The sequence below is a fragment of the Trachurus japonicus genome, chromosome 24 (genome assembly GCF_045865225.1).
Source record: "Trachurus japonicus isolate A0001 chromosome 24, Traja_1.0".
Lineage (NCBI taxonomy): Eukaryota > Metazoa > Chordata > Actinopteri > Carangiformes > Carangidae > Trachurus > Trachurus japonicus.
In genome coordinates this window covers 15,098,811-15,115,039 of record NC_140930.1, presented here as the reverse complement: position 1 = coordinate 15,115,039, position 16,229 = coordinate 15,098,811, and the positions used below count along the sequence as shown (strand labels likewise).

Sequence of the window (16,229 nt, the reverse complement as noted above, 5' to 3'; positions counted from 1 at the left end):
AAGAAGGAAAGGTTCTGTTGACAAAAAAATAAAAAAAAAACTGTTGGAGGTTGGGAGGAGTCTTATTAGATGTCTTTTTCCTCTTTCTGCAGCTTGGTGGGCGTAAGCTTATGGCATACAGGGAAAGTGGGACTGGGTGAATAGTGAACCCTTGAAGTTGCCTGACAGGCTTTATTTGAAAAGAGAGTGAGTAAGGAGTAAAAAAAAAGAGAGGGAGAGCAGCACTCGTCTCCACTCCCCCTCCCTGCAAATGGGAGAGCAAGTCTAAATCATGTTGCTTATCAGTGCTGTTGTGCTGTGATGTTGCTCAGGCAGAGCCCGGCACAGAACAGGCAGCCGTGTGGACCAGCACTCAGACCCAGGATCAGCCCAGCCCTCTCAAAGCTGGAGACCCTCTCCCCGTCAGGTCTCTCGCCTCCATCGCGCGCCCCCCTCGGTGACATGTACCCCGAAGAGAGCCGGGGTTCTGGAGGGGTAGCCACTGTGGACTTCCTGGAAGGGACGTTCGACTATGCCGCCCCCACCCCTGCTCCGACGCCACTCTACAGCCACTCCAACGCTGGCTACTACTCTGCTCCTCTGGATGCCCACGGACCACCCCCCGATGGCAGTCTTCAGTCCTTGGGCAGCGGGCCCACCAGTCCTCTTGTGTTTGTGCCCTCCAGTCCTCGACTCAGCCCCATTATGCATCCGCCCAGCCACCACTATCTGGAAACCACCTCAACACCCATCTACAGGTGAGGGAACACAGCCTTTCTTTGTCACCATGGTGTGAAAAGTGTTTTGTGTGCTGGGAAAATTGGTCCTTTTATAGACTGAATCAACAGGTTTAAATGATTCCCTCTATTTATTAATGTATCTGTAGAATCACAAAGTTGGCTTTAACCTCTAAATTTAATATTGTATCTGATACATGGTAAGTAACTCCAGAGAGAGGTCAACTCCAGTGCTGATGTTTTTCACCTTTTCGCTGTTGATGATGTAACTGATATGATAAGTGCAATCAAAATATCAAGAGACTCCAGTTGTTGTTTCAGTGCTGCACTGTGAACTTGCTCTATTATGTTTTCAACACAAATTGAGATCCCTTTAGAGTATAAATTAATTTGTTAAGCTTGTTCATCATAACTGGTTGATTATTTTTTTCCTAAATGTGCTCACACACCATCGAGACACAACTAGAGACCATATTTTGAATCCATCGCCTCCGTATTCAGTCATCAAAATGCAGTTATAAACGAAAGGTACAGTAATTATATAACTGCATAGTGTTTGTAATCTCTTGCTTTATACAAAACATCCCATTATCTCTATAGAAAGGATCAAGCTTTGCCCTGGTTTCTAATTCCAGAGATTAAGGACTTTGTCAAAGACCTTGAGAGAGGAACAATACGTAAGAACAACAGTTACAAGTACAGATTGTTTCCTGGCTCAGGTGGAAAATAGCGCTCTGGCTTTCTGCTCTTGTCTGAGCCACTGTTAAATTACAGTCAGTGTGGTAAATGCCAGACTTGATCTATATACTTAATTTGGATCTAACTTTTTAAAAAATATATTTGTTATATTTTATGCAAGGTTACTTTTGTCCATTTAATTTGATCAGCATCACAATTTATACTCATGGTCTTCTGAAAAAAAAATCATCAGATAGTATGTGAAACAAAATCAATGTCTTATTATAGGTCCAGTCAGCAGCCAGCATCCAGAGAGGACCACTGTGGCACCAGTGAGGAGTCGTACAGTGTGGGGGAGTCAGGTGCTGGCGCTGGGGCCGGGGTGTTTGAGATGGTCAAAGAGACACGTTTCTGTGCCGTGTGCAGCGACTATGCCTCTGGGTACCACTACGGGGTGTGGTCGTGTGAGGGCTGCAAGGCCTTCTTCAAGAGGAGCATCCAGGGTGGGTAGAGTGCCTGTTTTTTTTTCATCTTTGGTCAGTGGGTGTAAATCTTCAGCTGTTACCCGTGTGTTAAGGATCATTTGTTATTGTATCATAGTTTGATTTCATGTAAAAATGGTCTAAATTCTTTAAACTCTAAAGATGAATTATATTCAACATTGCAAATCGTCTAAGGACAATGCAGCAGTGAGCTTCTGAATGTAAATTGGTCTCATATAGAAGCAATGAGCTCAAAAAAGATGAGTTTCATGAAAAGGTAAATTTAGTGTCTGTTACATGTGTAAAACCGAAGAACATCCATAACAGAGAAAGTGAAAGTTTTGAATATTAAAAGTATGATGATTTATTGAGCTATCTCTTTAGTGGACTCATGGTACTGAAGTGAACTGTCTGTAACCTCAATAAAGAATTGAGCTGTCAAACTGGAGCCGGATCGCTGTCATATAAAAGCAGAGAAGGAGGGAAAACACACGTCATGAACGGTGATTCTGTGAAACAGAGATTGTAAAAATATGGGGCAGAATTTATGTTTCAATACGTTTAAGTTTTACTGTTATTATTCCCACTCCTGAGCCATACAATGTGCTGTGCAACCCTCATGTACCACGAAGCTGTTGGTGCCATAGCCATGTTTATGAAATGATGCTTCAGCTCATCGATGCAAAGTCTTGCAATGAAAGACTGGTCATAAAGACATCGATAGTCTCCATGGCAATAACAAAGTCGAGATGCCAGATTTTAATTTTCTCCATCTCAGCTTCATTTAAAATGGGGGAATAGAGTGTTCCTGGCTAGTAAATAACCTAAATGTGAAGTGAAGGCTGGAGCGGAGGGCTTGAAGTAATAGATTTTCTTCCATTTCAGGTCACAATGACTATATGTGCCCAGCAACCAATCAGTGTACTATTGACAGGAATCGGAGGAAGAGCTGCCAGGCCTGCCGTCTAAGAAAGTGTTATGAAGTGGGAATGATGAAAGGAGGTGGGTGGAAACACCAGCAGAAAGTTGTTTTTTTTTCTTTCTTTTAGCGAGACAAATGTGTTTTTAAATAAATTTTCACCACTGTAATGTGTTTTTTCAGATAACAAAATGTTATTATTGGTTAACCTGTTGATTTTACTGGTTTGCTTTTTTTTTTGTCAAACTGTGTAATAGGTGTTCTATAATCTTTTTTTCTTTTGCACAATTTGGGTTTTCTGACTGTTGTTTTACTATCAGCAAAAAGAGATCATTTGAATTTTAGCAAAATTCATAACTAATTTCCACTCATCAATCACGGCTCGTTTGCAGACAGGATCGGCAGAGCGTCATGGTGGTGGAAGCAGATAAGCTTGAGCCTAACTTTACCATGACCTTGAAATGATTTCCTCTTAAGGAGTACAACTACTGATTGGCACACACCCACATTTTTTTTTGTTTTCATACTTCTTGAATCACACAGGCATCCATTTAATCAGCACTGTTGGTACAGGATGTAGAGGTGAGAGAGGTTTTGAGGAAAAAAACGCGATGACGATCTTGTTTGTGCTCTGTATATCAGTTTGTGATGAGTCTCTGCTGTTTTCACAAGGTATGCGTAAGGACCGCGGCCGGGTTCTGCGGCCTGACAAAAGACGGACTGGCGCTAGCGACAGAGAAAAGACCTCCAAGGATGGGGAGCAGAAGAGGGCACATCTCCAGGAGGGGAGGAAACACAGCAGCAGCAGGAGCAGCACTGGAGGAGAAGGAGGAGGAGGGAAATCATCAGTCAGTGGCATGCCTCCTGACCAGGTAGTGATTCATGTGGAGGCAATTACACTTGCCTTTGAAATAACTTGTTGTGGTGCAAAAGTCGCCCAGTGGGCTTCTCTGGATCGAAATAATCCAGATTTTGAAATCCCTTTTTTGCTATCCAGGATCATGTAATCTGTCTTAATTTTATCCCAGTTGTTCAAAGCAAAGTTTGATTAGATCAGTCTGACCCAGATCCAAACTTTTCAAGATGACCAAATCCGGATGAGTGGTCTAAATGGGACTGTGTATCACACTGAAGGCTGATGGGTAGTTAAAAAACAGGTAGAACAGCAACATAGGGTCACTCAAAGTGTGTTTATTTGAAAATGGGATGTATGTATTGTTTTCTGTGCAGTTCTTTTTGTTTCTTCCATGTATTTTAAACAGCCAGACATTATCTGACCCACAACAAATGAATAATAAAAAAAAAGCAAATATACAGTACATTAGTCAAATACATTGTGAATATTTTTCTATGTGCTTTAAATTCAAACTTCAAAATTCAAAATAGAAATTTTAGTTTTCATTTAATTATCCAGTAGTTGAGGAAAAGTAATTTTTTTTGTGAAGTAATCAAAAGTTAACTTTATTTTCTTTATCACTAAAATTTAAAAATCAGGTGCAAAATATCAATGTATATATACTACATTATAAATGTTGTTTATTTGACCAATTTGAATTGAATTTAAATGACATTTTGTTCCTGAAATCCACCCTGAATCCACCAAAACTGTTTTTTGGGATCAAAGTTATCCCAATCCCACTAAAAAGTTTTTAACAACACAAACTGAGGGTTTGATCCAGATTAAAACCAAGATTGGATCACATGATCCAATTAGGTCTCAGAATCTGTTTTTAGTTTTGAACAACCAATTTTCAAGATTTGATCCAATCCATTATCCAAAATCCGATTAGATTACCTTTTGAACAACTGGGCCCTGGGGATCATGACAGTTCATATCAGAGTTCCTGGCAGCCCGGCCAGTGTTTTGTTTAGAAATGTTTGTATCAGTTTTAAGCACAACTTCAAAATCTGCTGCTTCCCCAGGTGCTTCTCCTGCTCCAGGGCGCTGAGCCCCCGATACTGTGTAGCCATAGGAAGGTGTGCCAACCCTACACCGAGGTCACCATGATGACCCTGCTCACCAGCATGGCCGACAAGGAGCTGGTCCACATGATCGCCTGGGCCAAGAAGCTTCCAGGTACTTTTTAGAGATCACCGAGGTCGCAACACAACCAGTAAACACACAGCACAGACCTGAGCTTTTACTGAGTCTAGTGCAAAATTTAGTCACAGCCTGTGGATAGAGTGACTGATCTGTGACAGTTATTCAGTCTTCGTTTGGAGCCAAAACCTACTACTGACTGGCAGAATCATTTAAAATGTATTGATCCACACTAAGGTATATGAAGTTAGGAAAGCAGGAGTAAAAAGTCACATAAAGAGTAAGTTGTAGTAGTAAGTTGAGACTTTATTTAGAGTATGCCAGAGGTCTGCTTGGTCTGTAGGGAGTTATTACAGTACTAGCTACAGCACTGGTTTGCACCTTCCAGCACTATCATTGTCCAAAATGATCATCCCTTGTCCAGCATGTTTTTACATACACAATCCTGTAAACTGACAGAGCTAATGTCTCATAGATTGTGTCCAAAAGTGAGAGAGAAAAACGCAATGACATAGCTGCTCCGAGACTATAAGCAAAAAATTACAGAAACTAAAACAAACAATCTGCTGTAAAGCGTTTGGCTTCTTCAGACTTCAGTCTTGTTGTAATATTGTCTGGATGTTTGTTATTTCTTAACACAAATCTGCCAAAATTGCATCAACTCTGCTGTAGATTGTGAAAAGAACAACTCCACTTCACTTGTTTTCATTTATGTGTGGTATTTCTGCAGAACTACAGCTGTGCCAAAGACAGAGAAAGGTCAAATTATGTAATTCTTTCTTTTCAAATGCAAAGGTTGCCATGAACACAGGGGGGGGGAAACTGACTGTGATTATTTTTAGAGGTGCTAAATAAATATAAAAATGAATATATAACAGCATAAAAGTCTTGTCAGTCTAATGTTTATTTTGTCAAGCCTCACAAACGCCAGCAGGTCAGAAGAATGACCTGGCGCAAATTGTAATATCCTTCAGTTTAATGTTCAGTTACTGTGGTTGCCGGTCGACGGGAAAGAAAACTAAAGCCTGTTGCGTAGGAGAGATCTTCATGAATACTTTCCCTGTAGGTGAGCGCAGGTGCAGAGCATGTGAGTCAGGTCCGCTGGAGGAGCACCATGACATCTCTGACATGTCTCATCTCAAACGAAACAATTTTTTTCATTTATTTATTTTTTATTCCAAAGGACAGAAACTCTGTCTTTATCAAACACTCAAATGTACAGAATAGATGTGATGTGGAAACAAAGGTGAGGGCTCTGTGTTGTTGTCTGTTTGACTGCTTAGACAACAGCAAGGTGATGGGAGACCTTTATCGTAGAAGCACACATTGGCACACGCACACACAAACAAATGCAGAGCCATTACAGTGATTACAGTCATCACCTTTGAGAGGATTGTTTAGCCAATCTGCTGCCACCCCATAGAGCGTAGACCCTGTATAAGACACACTTTCTTATGCACACACGCTTACAAACACCCTATCTAAGTGAGTAAATCCAGATTTTGGGGTGTTATAACCTTGTGCGTCACTAAAAGCCTTAAGACACACAGTTTTAATTGCGAGGGGTCCCAAACGGGGCACGCAGGGGGACAATGGCAGTGAATTGACAGTAATTACATATGAATTGAGACAGCTGAGTGCCAGCGATAAGGCTGCTTATGAGGGCACAGAGATTGCAGATGGTTTCTTTTAACTAGCATTGCTCTCTGCCAGACAACAAGAGCCTGCATGTTTTTTGTTTTTTTCGTGTATGATGAAGGTGCGGGGGAAACATTAACCTCTGTGAGTGTTGCTATTTTACACCATATTGTAATTAACGCCCACTCCCTGCTCCAAAAACAACAGATTTGTTTTGTTATTGTGATCAGGATGCCAAACACCTGCTCCACACACTTTGAACAATTTCAAGTTTTTAGAGTTGACATGAAAGTTTGTTGGTCAAGGAGCTGATGATCACCTCAGTTCAAGCTCTTTCTCTCTCTCGCACTTTGTCGTCTAGGTTTCCAGCAGCTGTCCCTCCATGACCAGGTGCAGCTGCTGGAGAGCTCGTGGTTGGAGGTTCTGATGATCGGGCTCATCTGGAGGTCCACCCACTGTCCCGGGAAACTCATCTTTGCGCAGGACCTCATACTGGACAGGTAGCGAGGAAAGCCCTCCCTCACTTCTCCGTGACATGCAACCTTTCTTTTACTTTTTCATATGTCCTCACTTTACTTCCCCCTGCTCTATTTCCCCCCATCTTCCTTTCCTCTCCATCTCACACAGATGTTAAGAGTGATACATCAGCATTGTAGATTTTCCATTTCGCACCTTGCCTTGCCATTGTGCCGTCCCAACACTTCCGTCATAGAGTGAAAGACTAATTACATGTTCCCCATGGAGAGGAGAGCAGCCTCTCTCTAACCTGAAATACCCCCCTCATCATTACAGTGCTGAGCTGGCAACCAGGACCCAGATTTAATCAAAGCTTCAATGCAAGGAATGATGGAAAAAGGAGAAAGATGGAGGGAAGGAGGCGAAGGAGAGAGCGAGAGAGAGAGAAAAACAGAACTGAGAGGAGGACACATAGTTGTTTTCTGCTTTACAGGCACAGGCTGTTCCATCCCCCCACCCCCGGTCTAAGTAAACAAGCCGGGCCGAGCCACAGTATCCAGCTCACAGAGAGACGAGGTGGAGACAGAGAGGGATGAGGGAGACATGCAGACAGACAGAGCTTTTACCGTCTGATGTGCCTGATGGTCCCATTTGATTCAAAATTGTATTAGAGTATTATCTCTAAAACCTGGTCCCCCCTGTATGAGTGTCCTCACCAATTGGACATGATGACTAAAACGCTGTTGGTCATGGTTGACAAATTCCCTTGGCTCTGTGCTGTCCAAGTTTATCTTCCTCTCTAACCACTGGACATCATCCATCTTTGCTCCACTTTTCAACTGTTGCTGACAAATGGAGGGGCTGCGGCGATTCAGTCCATTAGTTGTTTATCTCTCTGGATAGTTTCATGGTCACAAAGGCCGTTTCCGCTACGTTTGAGGATGAAGATGAGAAATAAAAAAAGAATGGAATGATATCCATTGAGGATATACAGAATTTAAGCAAGGAATTTCATCATCTTCTCTTTCACTCTGCCTGTACAGGAGCGAAGGCGACTGTGTCGAGGGCATGGCTGAGATCTTCGACATGCTGCTGGCCACCGCCTCCCGCTTCCGCACGCTCAAACTCAAAACTGAGGAGTTCGTCTGTCTCAAAGCGATCATCTTGCTCAACTCTGGTGAGGCAACATGTTTGCCTGTTTGTACAGTTGAAACCAGTTGCTTGTGAAACCTTTTCAGAGAAACCAAGGGCAAACACAGTGTCTAGTGACAGTTTCTCAACAAAATCATCAGCTAACTCTGTTTTTTTTTAAATGTGCGGCACTATGCTGCAGGTGTTTCTGTCGCAGAGAGTAAATATTGAACAGTGTCAGACTACACCCACAGAGGTGTAGCTCTGAACGCTGCTCAGGTAGAGTACATTAGGCGAACACACTGTTCTGAAAAGACCCACACTGTCAATACACGCAATAACGGTTTCCATGACAACACGAGACAGCTTCAGGGGCGTTTTTTGTTTAATCCTGGAGATTGAGATATTCTATATGGGAAATGACTCAGCTGAAATACCAGTGTGATGACACAGCTGCTGGAGCTGGAGGAACTTTGATTAGTTTGGGGGCAAAAGTGCAGCTGCAATTTACTCTTTTTTTTTTTTTTTGTCAAGCAAAAGTTGGCCATCTATGGTTTCAACATGAGTAAGTTCCTGTTTTTTTTTCTCTTATTAGGTTCTTTCTCCTTCTGCACCGGAACTATGGAGCCGCTGCACAACGGCACGGGAGTACAGGACATGCTGGACACTATCACAGACGCGCTCATACATCATCTCAGCCAATCAGGATGCTCCGTCCAGCAGCAGTCGAGGCGGCAGGCCCAGCTGCTGCTCCTGCTCTCCCACATCAGGCACATGAGGTGAAATGAAATTAGAAATGTTCTTTTATTAAATCAAGTTCATGTTTAAACAATTAGTGCCGTGATTCGTCAAGGTGGTGAGAGCTCAATGTGTAAATGCTTCAGTGGGGTGAAGCTGGCTTTGAGAACCATAATTGATTGTTTATTTTAGAATAAGATTATTTTTTAGCATGGGTTATCAATAACAGGCTCTCTCCCCACATATGAACTTAAATCCTCTCATCTGTGTTGATGTGTCCTGTGGAGTTTTTGACCACCAGAAACAACATGTTTTTGTGAGTCGGTCCCTGGTTTGGTTATATCATGGACTTAAACTAGGACATGACACACATATTAATAGTATCACACTAATCCACTCATTCAGGTGGTGGTTATGCAGCAGGAAAGACAGTAATGTGGCAGGAAATGCCACAAGCAAACAATGCAAAAATCATATTTTCATGTGTCTTAAAATATGCACTAGATAATAAATGTGTATTAATCCACATGCAGAATTTACTCCAGTTGAATTATTACAGAAAAATTAATTAAATACAGAAAAAAAAACAGCTTCATCCTTTAATTGAAGCTTTAAACTGAAGAATAACACATGAGTAAGATGAAAGGAAAGAGCAGAAAGTGGTAGCTTGATTCCTCATCTCTCTTTTCAATTGTTCTGTGCAGCAACAAAGGCATGGAGCATCTGTACAGCATGAAGTGTAAGAACAAAGTGCCTCTGTACGACCTGCTGCTGGAGATGCTGGACGCTCAACGGCTGCACCGCCCCATAAAACCGTCTGAGGCCTGGTTCCAGACCGACAGGGAGCCCTCCACCCTCAGCATTAACAACAACAACAACAACAACAACAACAACAGCAGCAGCGGCGGTGGCGGCGGTGGCTCCTCTTCAGCTGGTTCCAGTTCAGGACCACGAAGCAGCCACGAGTGTCTGAGCCGAGACCCGACCGGTCCGGGCGTCCTGCAGTACTGCACCCGCATCCTATGAGACAGAGCACAACGAGCGCGTCTGAAGGTCAAGTCGTTTTTATGAATGAAGTGTGTAGTACAGAATGAGACTGGGAGAGAGACAGTGACTGTATATAGATTCACTGTGTGAGGTAATTATTTATAGATTTAGTGATTTTTATTTCTGTTGTAGCTGTTTAGGGAGGAAATTTTTCTTTTGCACTGGTCCAGTTCACCACAATCTGAGCTTCAGTGCTGTTGATCTTGTAGCTGTCTTTTCATTTCTATAACAGCTTTACATAACAGCTCATAATTTTGGAAAAAAGTGGCCAATGTCAGGTCTTCTTGTGGTATTCTGTTATTCACGGCAATTTCAAACGACAAGCAGCTAATTTTCCTTTTTATTTGCCTCAACCAAAGTGCACTTCCTCTCGGATTTAAGGGGCTATTGGGCATAATTTTTACTTTCACATATAAAGAGTGATCACACACCTAATCTGTTATAAAAGTGATAAAATGAATGTGTAATTTATTTACATCATTGAACGCCTAAATGTCAGGTAGTGTGTCTTAGCACATGCAGTTTTAAACTAGATGCATTTGGGGGAAAGAAAGTATTTCAAAGATGAAAAGATACAAATGAGGATGTATCTATTGAATCTTAAATACCTAAAAGTTCAATGATCAAATCCTTGGGCACTGATTACATACTGAAGGAGGCTTAGCTTTACTGTTGGGTAACTTCACCCTATTCACAGCTTTTGTGTACAATGGGTTTGTTCTCTATGCTTACTAGCACCAAAGTTTTTTTTTCTGGATTTGTTATATGTGTGTGTGTGTGAGTGTGTGTGGCAGAAGAGAGATTGAGAGCATCCAGGCTGATTTGATGCACAAATCTTTGTCCTGATGCAGTTGTTCAATATTTCAACCATGTTAAAACTACAACCAGTTATTATTCATCCACTAATTCAGTGATTACAAGTTTAGGTTTGACTGGAGTTGCACACCTTCACAAGTCTAAATAATGTACTGTATGTGCTCATATGCAGTTCCGACCAACGACCAAATTTGATCCAGTCATGAGTACAGAAGATGTCTGATATTGATGCAATTAGATGATCAGGATTGTTTTGGTTTAAAAATGTCCCCAGTTACATATTTTAACAACTTTTTGAAGATTATCCACATTATTTAGGTCCATATACCTATTTGAAAAGACTCCTAATTGAGCCCACTATCACCTTATTTGATGATATTGTGTGAACATGTGTTTCGTGCAACATGAATTTGTCACAAGTGGAACACCTGAAATAAGTATTGGAAAAGCAGCTATCACTTGACTGAGCTGTAGATATCGCATGTTATTAAAATATATTGTGCCAGGTTATAAGTGATAAACAGAAAGACACAGTTTTAAATACTTTAGTCTGATTTATGCCACTATATGGCAGAAAATTGGATTTGGTCACTTGTTCAGTGTAAATCCAGTCAAACCAGACCTGATTGTCATTTGTTTACTGTGCATAAAAATAAAAGTGTGATTGGGAAAAGATTGTTCATCACCATGTTTCTCCTGAGTTTATATATCCCAAAAGACGACACAGAGATCAATATTTTATGTTTTATTATTTGCAAAGAGAGTATTCTTCATGAAGTCGGCATTAGCAAACTGTACATACATAAATAACCATTTTCATATTTCATCATTTTTTACAGATTCTGTTTTAACAACGCAGTGATTCGGATGTCTGTCACTGCAGAATAGTTAGCGCAGTTATTACAAAGCACACTATTTATTTAATGTCACAGCTGTCTACTAAAACACTACCAGTGATTGTTTGGCTTTCTTAAAAGCGAGGGACTTTCAAGTGCATGCTCAAACAGAAAGATAAAAAAATATCTGCCTGTATTCAAAGGCATTTCAACTATAATATACAAATCAGTTTCTTTTTTTTTTTTTTAACAATGGAGCTCATATACTTTCCATATTGGCTCCAGTTGATTAAATACTTAAATTAAAAGACAGGAATACAAGCCTTGGCTTTTGGGGAAAGAAGTCGGCCATCTTGGCTGGACGGCTTCAGTGCAGTACCTTCGACAGTGCTCATGTCAGTGCTATACGTTCAGATTTTTTTAGCTTTAACGTCGACTCCATTAAAAAAGTTCAAGCTGGTTCTTTTGTTTTGAAATGTGTAATGCGGAAAAAAACAAACTACTTAGCTACATCTTCCTGTTGAGTTTTGTTTCTGTGCTTTTGGAAAGAAACTCTTCACTCCTAAGACGGTGAATTGATTTGCTACTCAAACTGCCAAGTCTACTCTACTAGTAACCGGTACATAATCCCACACTGGTGGTGCTTTAGCTTCATCAACACTAACAACCTATTAACTGATTGAACACTAAATAAATAGTAGCAGCACTGGATATCATGGACAAAAAGCACGGTCGACTTTGGCTCCCAACATAGAGTATATAAATAGTGCTTTGTTTTTCATTGATTTCACAGGTTCCCTCAGAAACCTTAAAAAATAATATACACATTTAAGTTAAAACAATGAAACATTTGGATTGGGGGAGGAGGTGGGGGGCGTCCCCAGATGTAGGTCCATTTAATCTGGAGAGTTGGGTTTTTAAAGGGCTGAGGTGATTTTGAGGAGAGTGGGTGTGCAATGTTAGTGAGCGAAGTCTTCATATCACCTCTGAATCACTTCATAATGCATGTGACCAACCCTCCCCCCCTACCCTCAGCAGGGGGAGAAGCTTGTAAGTTTAGGGCACGGGGTGAAGAGGAGACATTCACAGGAGTCAGTGGAGTCCTTGGCAAAGCGGTAGGTAGAAAAGTTCAGCTGCTCCTCATATGGGCGGAGGTCCGTTGGTGTAGCGCAGCATTGGATGGAAGGAGCGGGCGAAGTTGTTGGCGTGGTGGCAGCTGTAGTCCTCCTCGGTCATGGGCACCAGACAGGCCAGACCGATGAGGAGCAGGAGGAGCAGCTGGACGGGGAGCGCAGCCCTGAGGACCCGCAGCAGGAAGGACTGGCCCTTTGAGGGGGAGGAGGAACAGGAGGAGGAGGAGGAGGAGGAGATGCCGTCCGGAAGGTCAGAACGGGAGGAAACGCAGCCAGCGGCGCCTGGTGATCTGCTCCGGCTGCAGGAAGACCCAGACAGGAGTTAGAAACAGCAGAGAGCAGACCAGAGTTCATTAGCATTTGCAAACCACTGCTTTGTTGTGAGAACTCCTCCTGAACTAAAATTTGAAGTTTCTACGCTCATTTATGTGGTGAAAAATGCCCCAACCTCCTGTGCCTACCTATCTACTGTAGATTAGAAGTTTTGAGTTGACATTATGGTGATAAGTCAACTTTTTTCAAGGTGAATTTTATCACATTTTGTTATAGGTGTGAGAACTAGAACATTAGCATGATCAATGGAAAGAGTTGAAGAAAAGAAATCATATCCTCTTTATATAATGTAAAGGCAACATAGAGCTGGAAGGATTAGTTGATTCAATGATAAATTAAATGATCAAAATGTTATTTATATACACTATGCCCAGTATGTTTTTATTTGCTAGTTTTCATTTAGTGCTGTTGTTGATGTTTTAAGTGTCAACTCAATGTAGCCTTTAAATTGCCCCCTGGGGTCAAATAAGCTTTCTTGAAGTGAACTGATCTAAATATAAATTTAATATCTTTGAGTTTTAAACTGTTAGTTTGAGCTTTAGGGAAATGAAATGGGCATTTTCCACTACGTTCTTTTCTCCATTTCAAAGATCAAATGATTACTTGATAAAAACTGATTAGGAGAATAATTTGTAGATGAGTCAAATGAGACAATTCTCACATTTTAAGTCACAAAAACAAATGTTTGCAAATACTATTTTACCCATGTCTGAGAAAAAAGAATGCACATTTAAAAGGAAGGAAAGTAAAAATACAAAAATGCAGCAAACGGACTCGGATCCAACAGGAAAAGAGATTCACGAAGTTGAGCACAGAGACACACACATACAGTACACACACAAAACAAGCACACACACAGTTTAACACTTAAAAAACAGAGTTAACCAGCGTTTGTTAAGTAGCCCACTGAATCCCACCGAGGGAGGGTTAAACGCTCTGGATTTAGAGCCGAGTGTGTGAGAGTTCAATGCCACGTCTCATTCCAAACAGAAGCAGGAGAAATGCCAAATGCGTCTCTGGAGATTTCCACTGTTAGAGCCAAGACTCAAGGGGGGGTGTGGGGGTGTGGGACAGCATGTTCTTACTGCGGCTCATCCTCACGGAGGATGAAAGAGGGTCGGACGCCCCTCCAGCCGCTCACCCCTGCAGCCAATTTCATTCAGGCCTCCTACATCCTACAGAACAGCTGCATAGGCAACATAGGCAATCTCTCCTGCTTTGCTGGATTTGACTTTCCACAGCACCGATAGTAAAAGATAGAGCCCCCCACCCTGCCTGTCATACATACATACATATATACAGGATGATATCAGGGGGAAACAAATACAGTACTTCTGCTACACACACTCATGGCAAGACTAGTTTAGGCTGAGTCTTCGCCAGGCCTGCGTATTATTGTTGGCACTTCATGAAAATTATGGAAAGTTAAATCAGAAATGACAAAAAAGTCAGAGGGTGGGAGAGTTTAGAGGTCTGGAAAGGAAGCAAAGGAGAGAAAGTGGGAGTTAAGGAAGAAGGAAAGTTTATGCATCATATCCTGTTTGAGAACTATGAGGAGAATGAAACAGGAAGGAAGCATGAGAAAGAAAAACAAGAGCTGGAGGAAGCAGGTTGGGTGGGTTGGGGGGTGGGGGGGAGGTCAGAGGGACTGAGACAGTGCCATCTAGTGGGCAAAGAGGGTGCTATACAAAGTCACTCTGGGGAAAAGGAGAAGCAAAAAAGTATGACAAGGCCGTTTTCATTTCATGATGCCATTCAAAAAGCAGTAGCAGCAGCAGCAGGGCAAAGAGAAGCAGTGAAAGAAAACATTTAAAGGAGAGAGGGAGCGATTCCCCACTCGTTTAAGAGCTGGTAACACGGCCTCTAGAGTGAGGGAGGATCATGGAACACATGGTTAAAGCCTTAAATGCACGATCAATTAGAAAGCCCATTGAGTAAAACACTGATTGTGATTCATTGGTTTTCTGATTCACGTCAAGTGTCAAAAATCAATTGTCTAGTGGCGCATGGCTTTGGTTCCATCATCGTCCCGTGTTTCTAGAGTCCAGGAGAGAGGTACCTGTGGCGCGGGCCGCTCTCAGGGTGTCCTGGGTGGGCCTGACTACTTTTGCCTCGGGGCTGTATCACGCAATGAGCAGGGAGGGGTAAAAGAAAGAAAGAATGTTTCAGTCAAGGGCAAATAAAGGCCAAGCCTCAGATGAGAAAACAAATAACATAAAGAGAGCCATAACATCGCTAGAGAGAGAATCATCAACAGAGAGCAGCAATGTAATCAATGACGGTGATTGACTTTCAGAACCAAGAAATCTGGCTTCTCAAGACTAATTCATGTTAAACGAAACAGATAAAATCAAATATATTTAACTGTCAGTTACAGTAAAGCTTTCAGGCATGTTTTCTATTAAAAAATAAATAAATCAATGTACAGTTTTATCAGGTAAAACGAAAAGCCAGGATTTCTTGTACAATTTTTTTTTAGCAGATCAACATGGTGTGGGGGCAGCAAAAACTGGGGGGTGCAGGAGGGGGTGTAGCAACAAGTCTTTTCATGTACATGTTAGCAGAGCTGTTGCAAAAAAGAAAATCATAAAAATCATTTTTATGTTAACCATAAAAGTGAAAAGGGGAGTGTGGGGATGTCTAAGAGACGACTATTTGGACATGAGAAGGGAGAAGGAAGGGGACGGTCTCTTATGGAGCACAGATGCTAGCCCCTCCCCCCACAGCTCCTCTGCACATTATGAGAGAAGACATTACCAATCGTTTGCGACTTTCGACGGTCACCTCTGACACCGGAGCAGCTGACTGACAGATTTCTGGTATGCCAATAGGCAGCGGTAAGCAGCCCTGCAAAATAAAACAACAGAGACTGTGATGTTTAGATCTACATCAATAAATCTGCTGAGGAAGATTTTGTTGTTTCAGCATAAACGTGCAGCTCCTTCATTCAGTATTGTCTGACCTGCCGTGTGCCCAAGGCCTCCAGCCTCCCCTCCAGCTCCTCCAGGTCGGAGCTGACCTCCCTCAGCAGCAGCCTCAGCCTGTTCCAGATCACGTGCACCTTCTCCTGGGCCTCCAGACACTCGCTGCCCTGAGCCCGGATCTGATCTGAGGTCTGCGACTGCGTTGGTGCAGTCTGAGGTTTAGTGTTCACCAGGAGCTGAGTCGAGAGCTCCTGAAGGGACGACACCTTCTGCTGGGAGTCCAGCAGCTCACGCTTGATTTGCTACAGGAAAAAGAAGAGACAGTTTTTTATTTTGGTCTA

General features: G+C 42.1%; 2 protein-coding genes across 3 annotated transcripts in view; one reads left to right on the top strand and one right to left on the bottom strand.

Annotated features, from left to right (window-relative positions):
• The first annotated feature begins 300 nt into the window (after window positions 1–300).
• esr1 (estrogen receptor 1) lies at window positions 301–11,335 on the top strand. The gene is made up of 9 exons (XM_085771467.1): window positions 301–737; window positions 1,683–1,897; window positions 2,762–2,878; window positions 3,468–3,667; window positions 4,719–4,872; window positions 6,836–6,974; window positions 7,974–8,107; window positions 8,657–8,840; window positions 9,504–11,335. Exons 1-9 carry the CDS (start codon window positions 301–303, stop codon window positions 9,823–9,825), a joined length of 1,902 nt encoding a protein of 633 aa, XP_085627593.1. The 3' UTR covers window positions 9,826–11,335.
• A 63-nt stretch (window positions 11,336–11,398) lies between these two features.
• syne1a (spectrin repeat containing, nuclear envelope 1a) overlaps window positions 11,399–16,229 on the bottom strand; it is a 147,759-nt gene continuing 142,928 nt past the window's right edge. For both annotated transcript variants that reach the window (XM_085771464.1, XM_085771465.1), the window contains 4 exons: window positions 15,927–16,190; window positions 15,722–15,811; window positions 15,024–15,082; window positions 11,399–12,930 (listed from right to left, as the gene is read on the bottom strand). In XM_085771464.1, coding sequence (XP_085627590.1) covers window positions 12,639–12,930; window positions 15,024–15,082; window positions 15,722–15,811; window positions 15,927–16,190 — 705 coding nt within the window. In that variant the 3' untranslated portion in view covers window positions 11,399–12,638. The remainder of the gene's footprint in view (window positions 12,931–15,023; window positions 15,083–15,721; window positions 15,812–15,926; window positions 16,191–16,229) is intronic.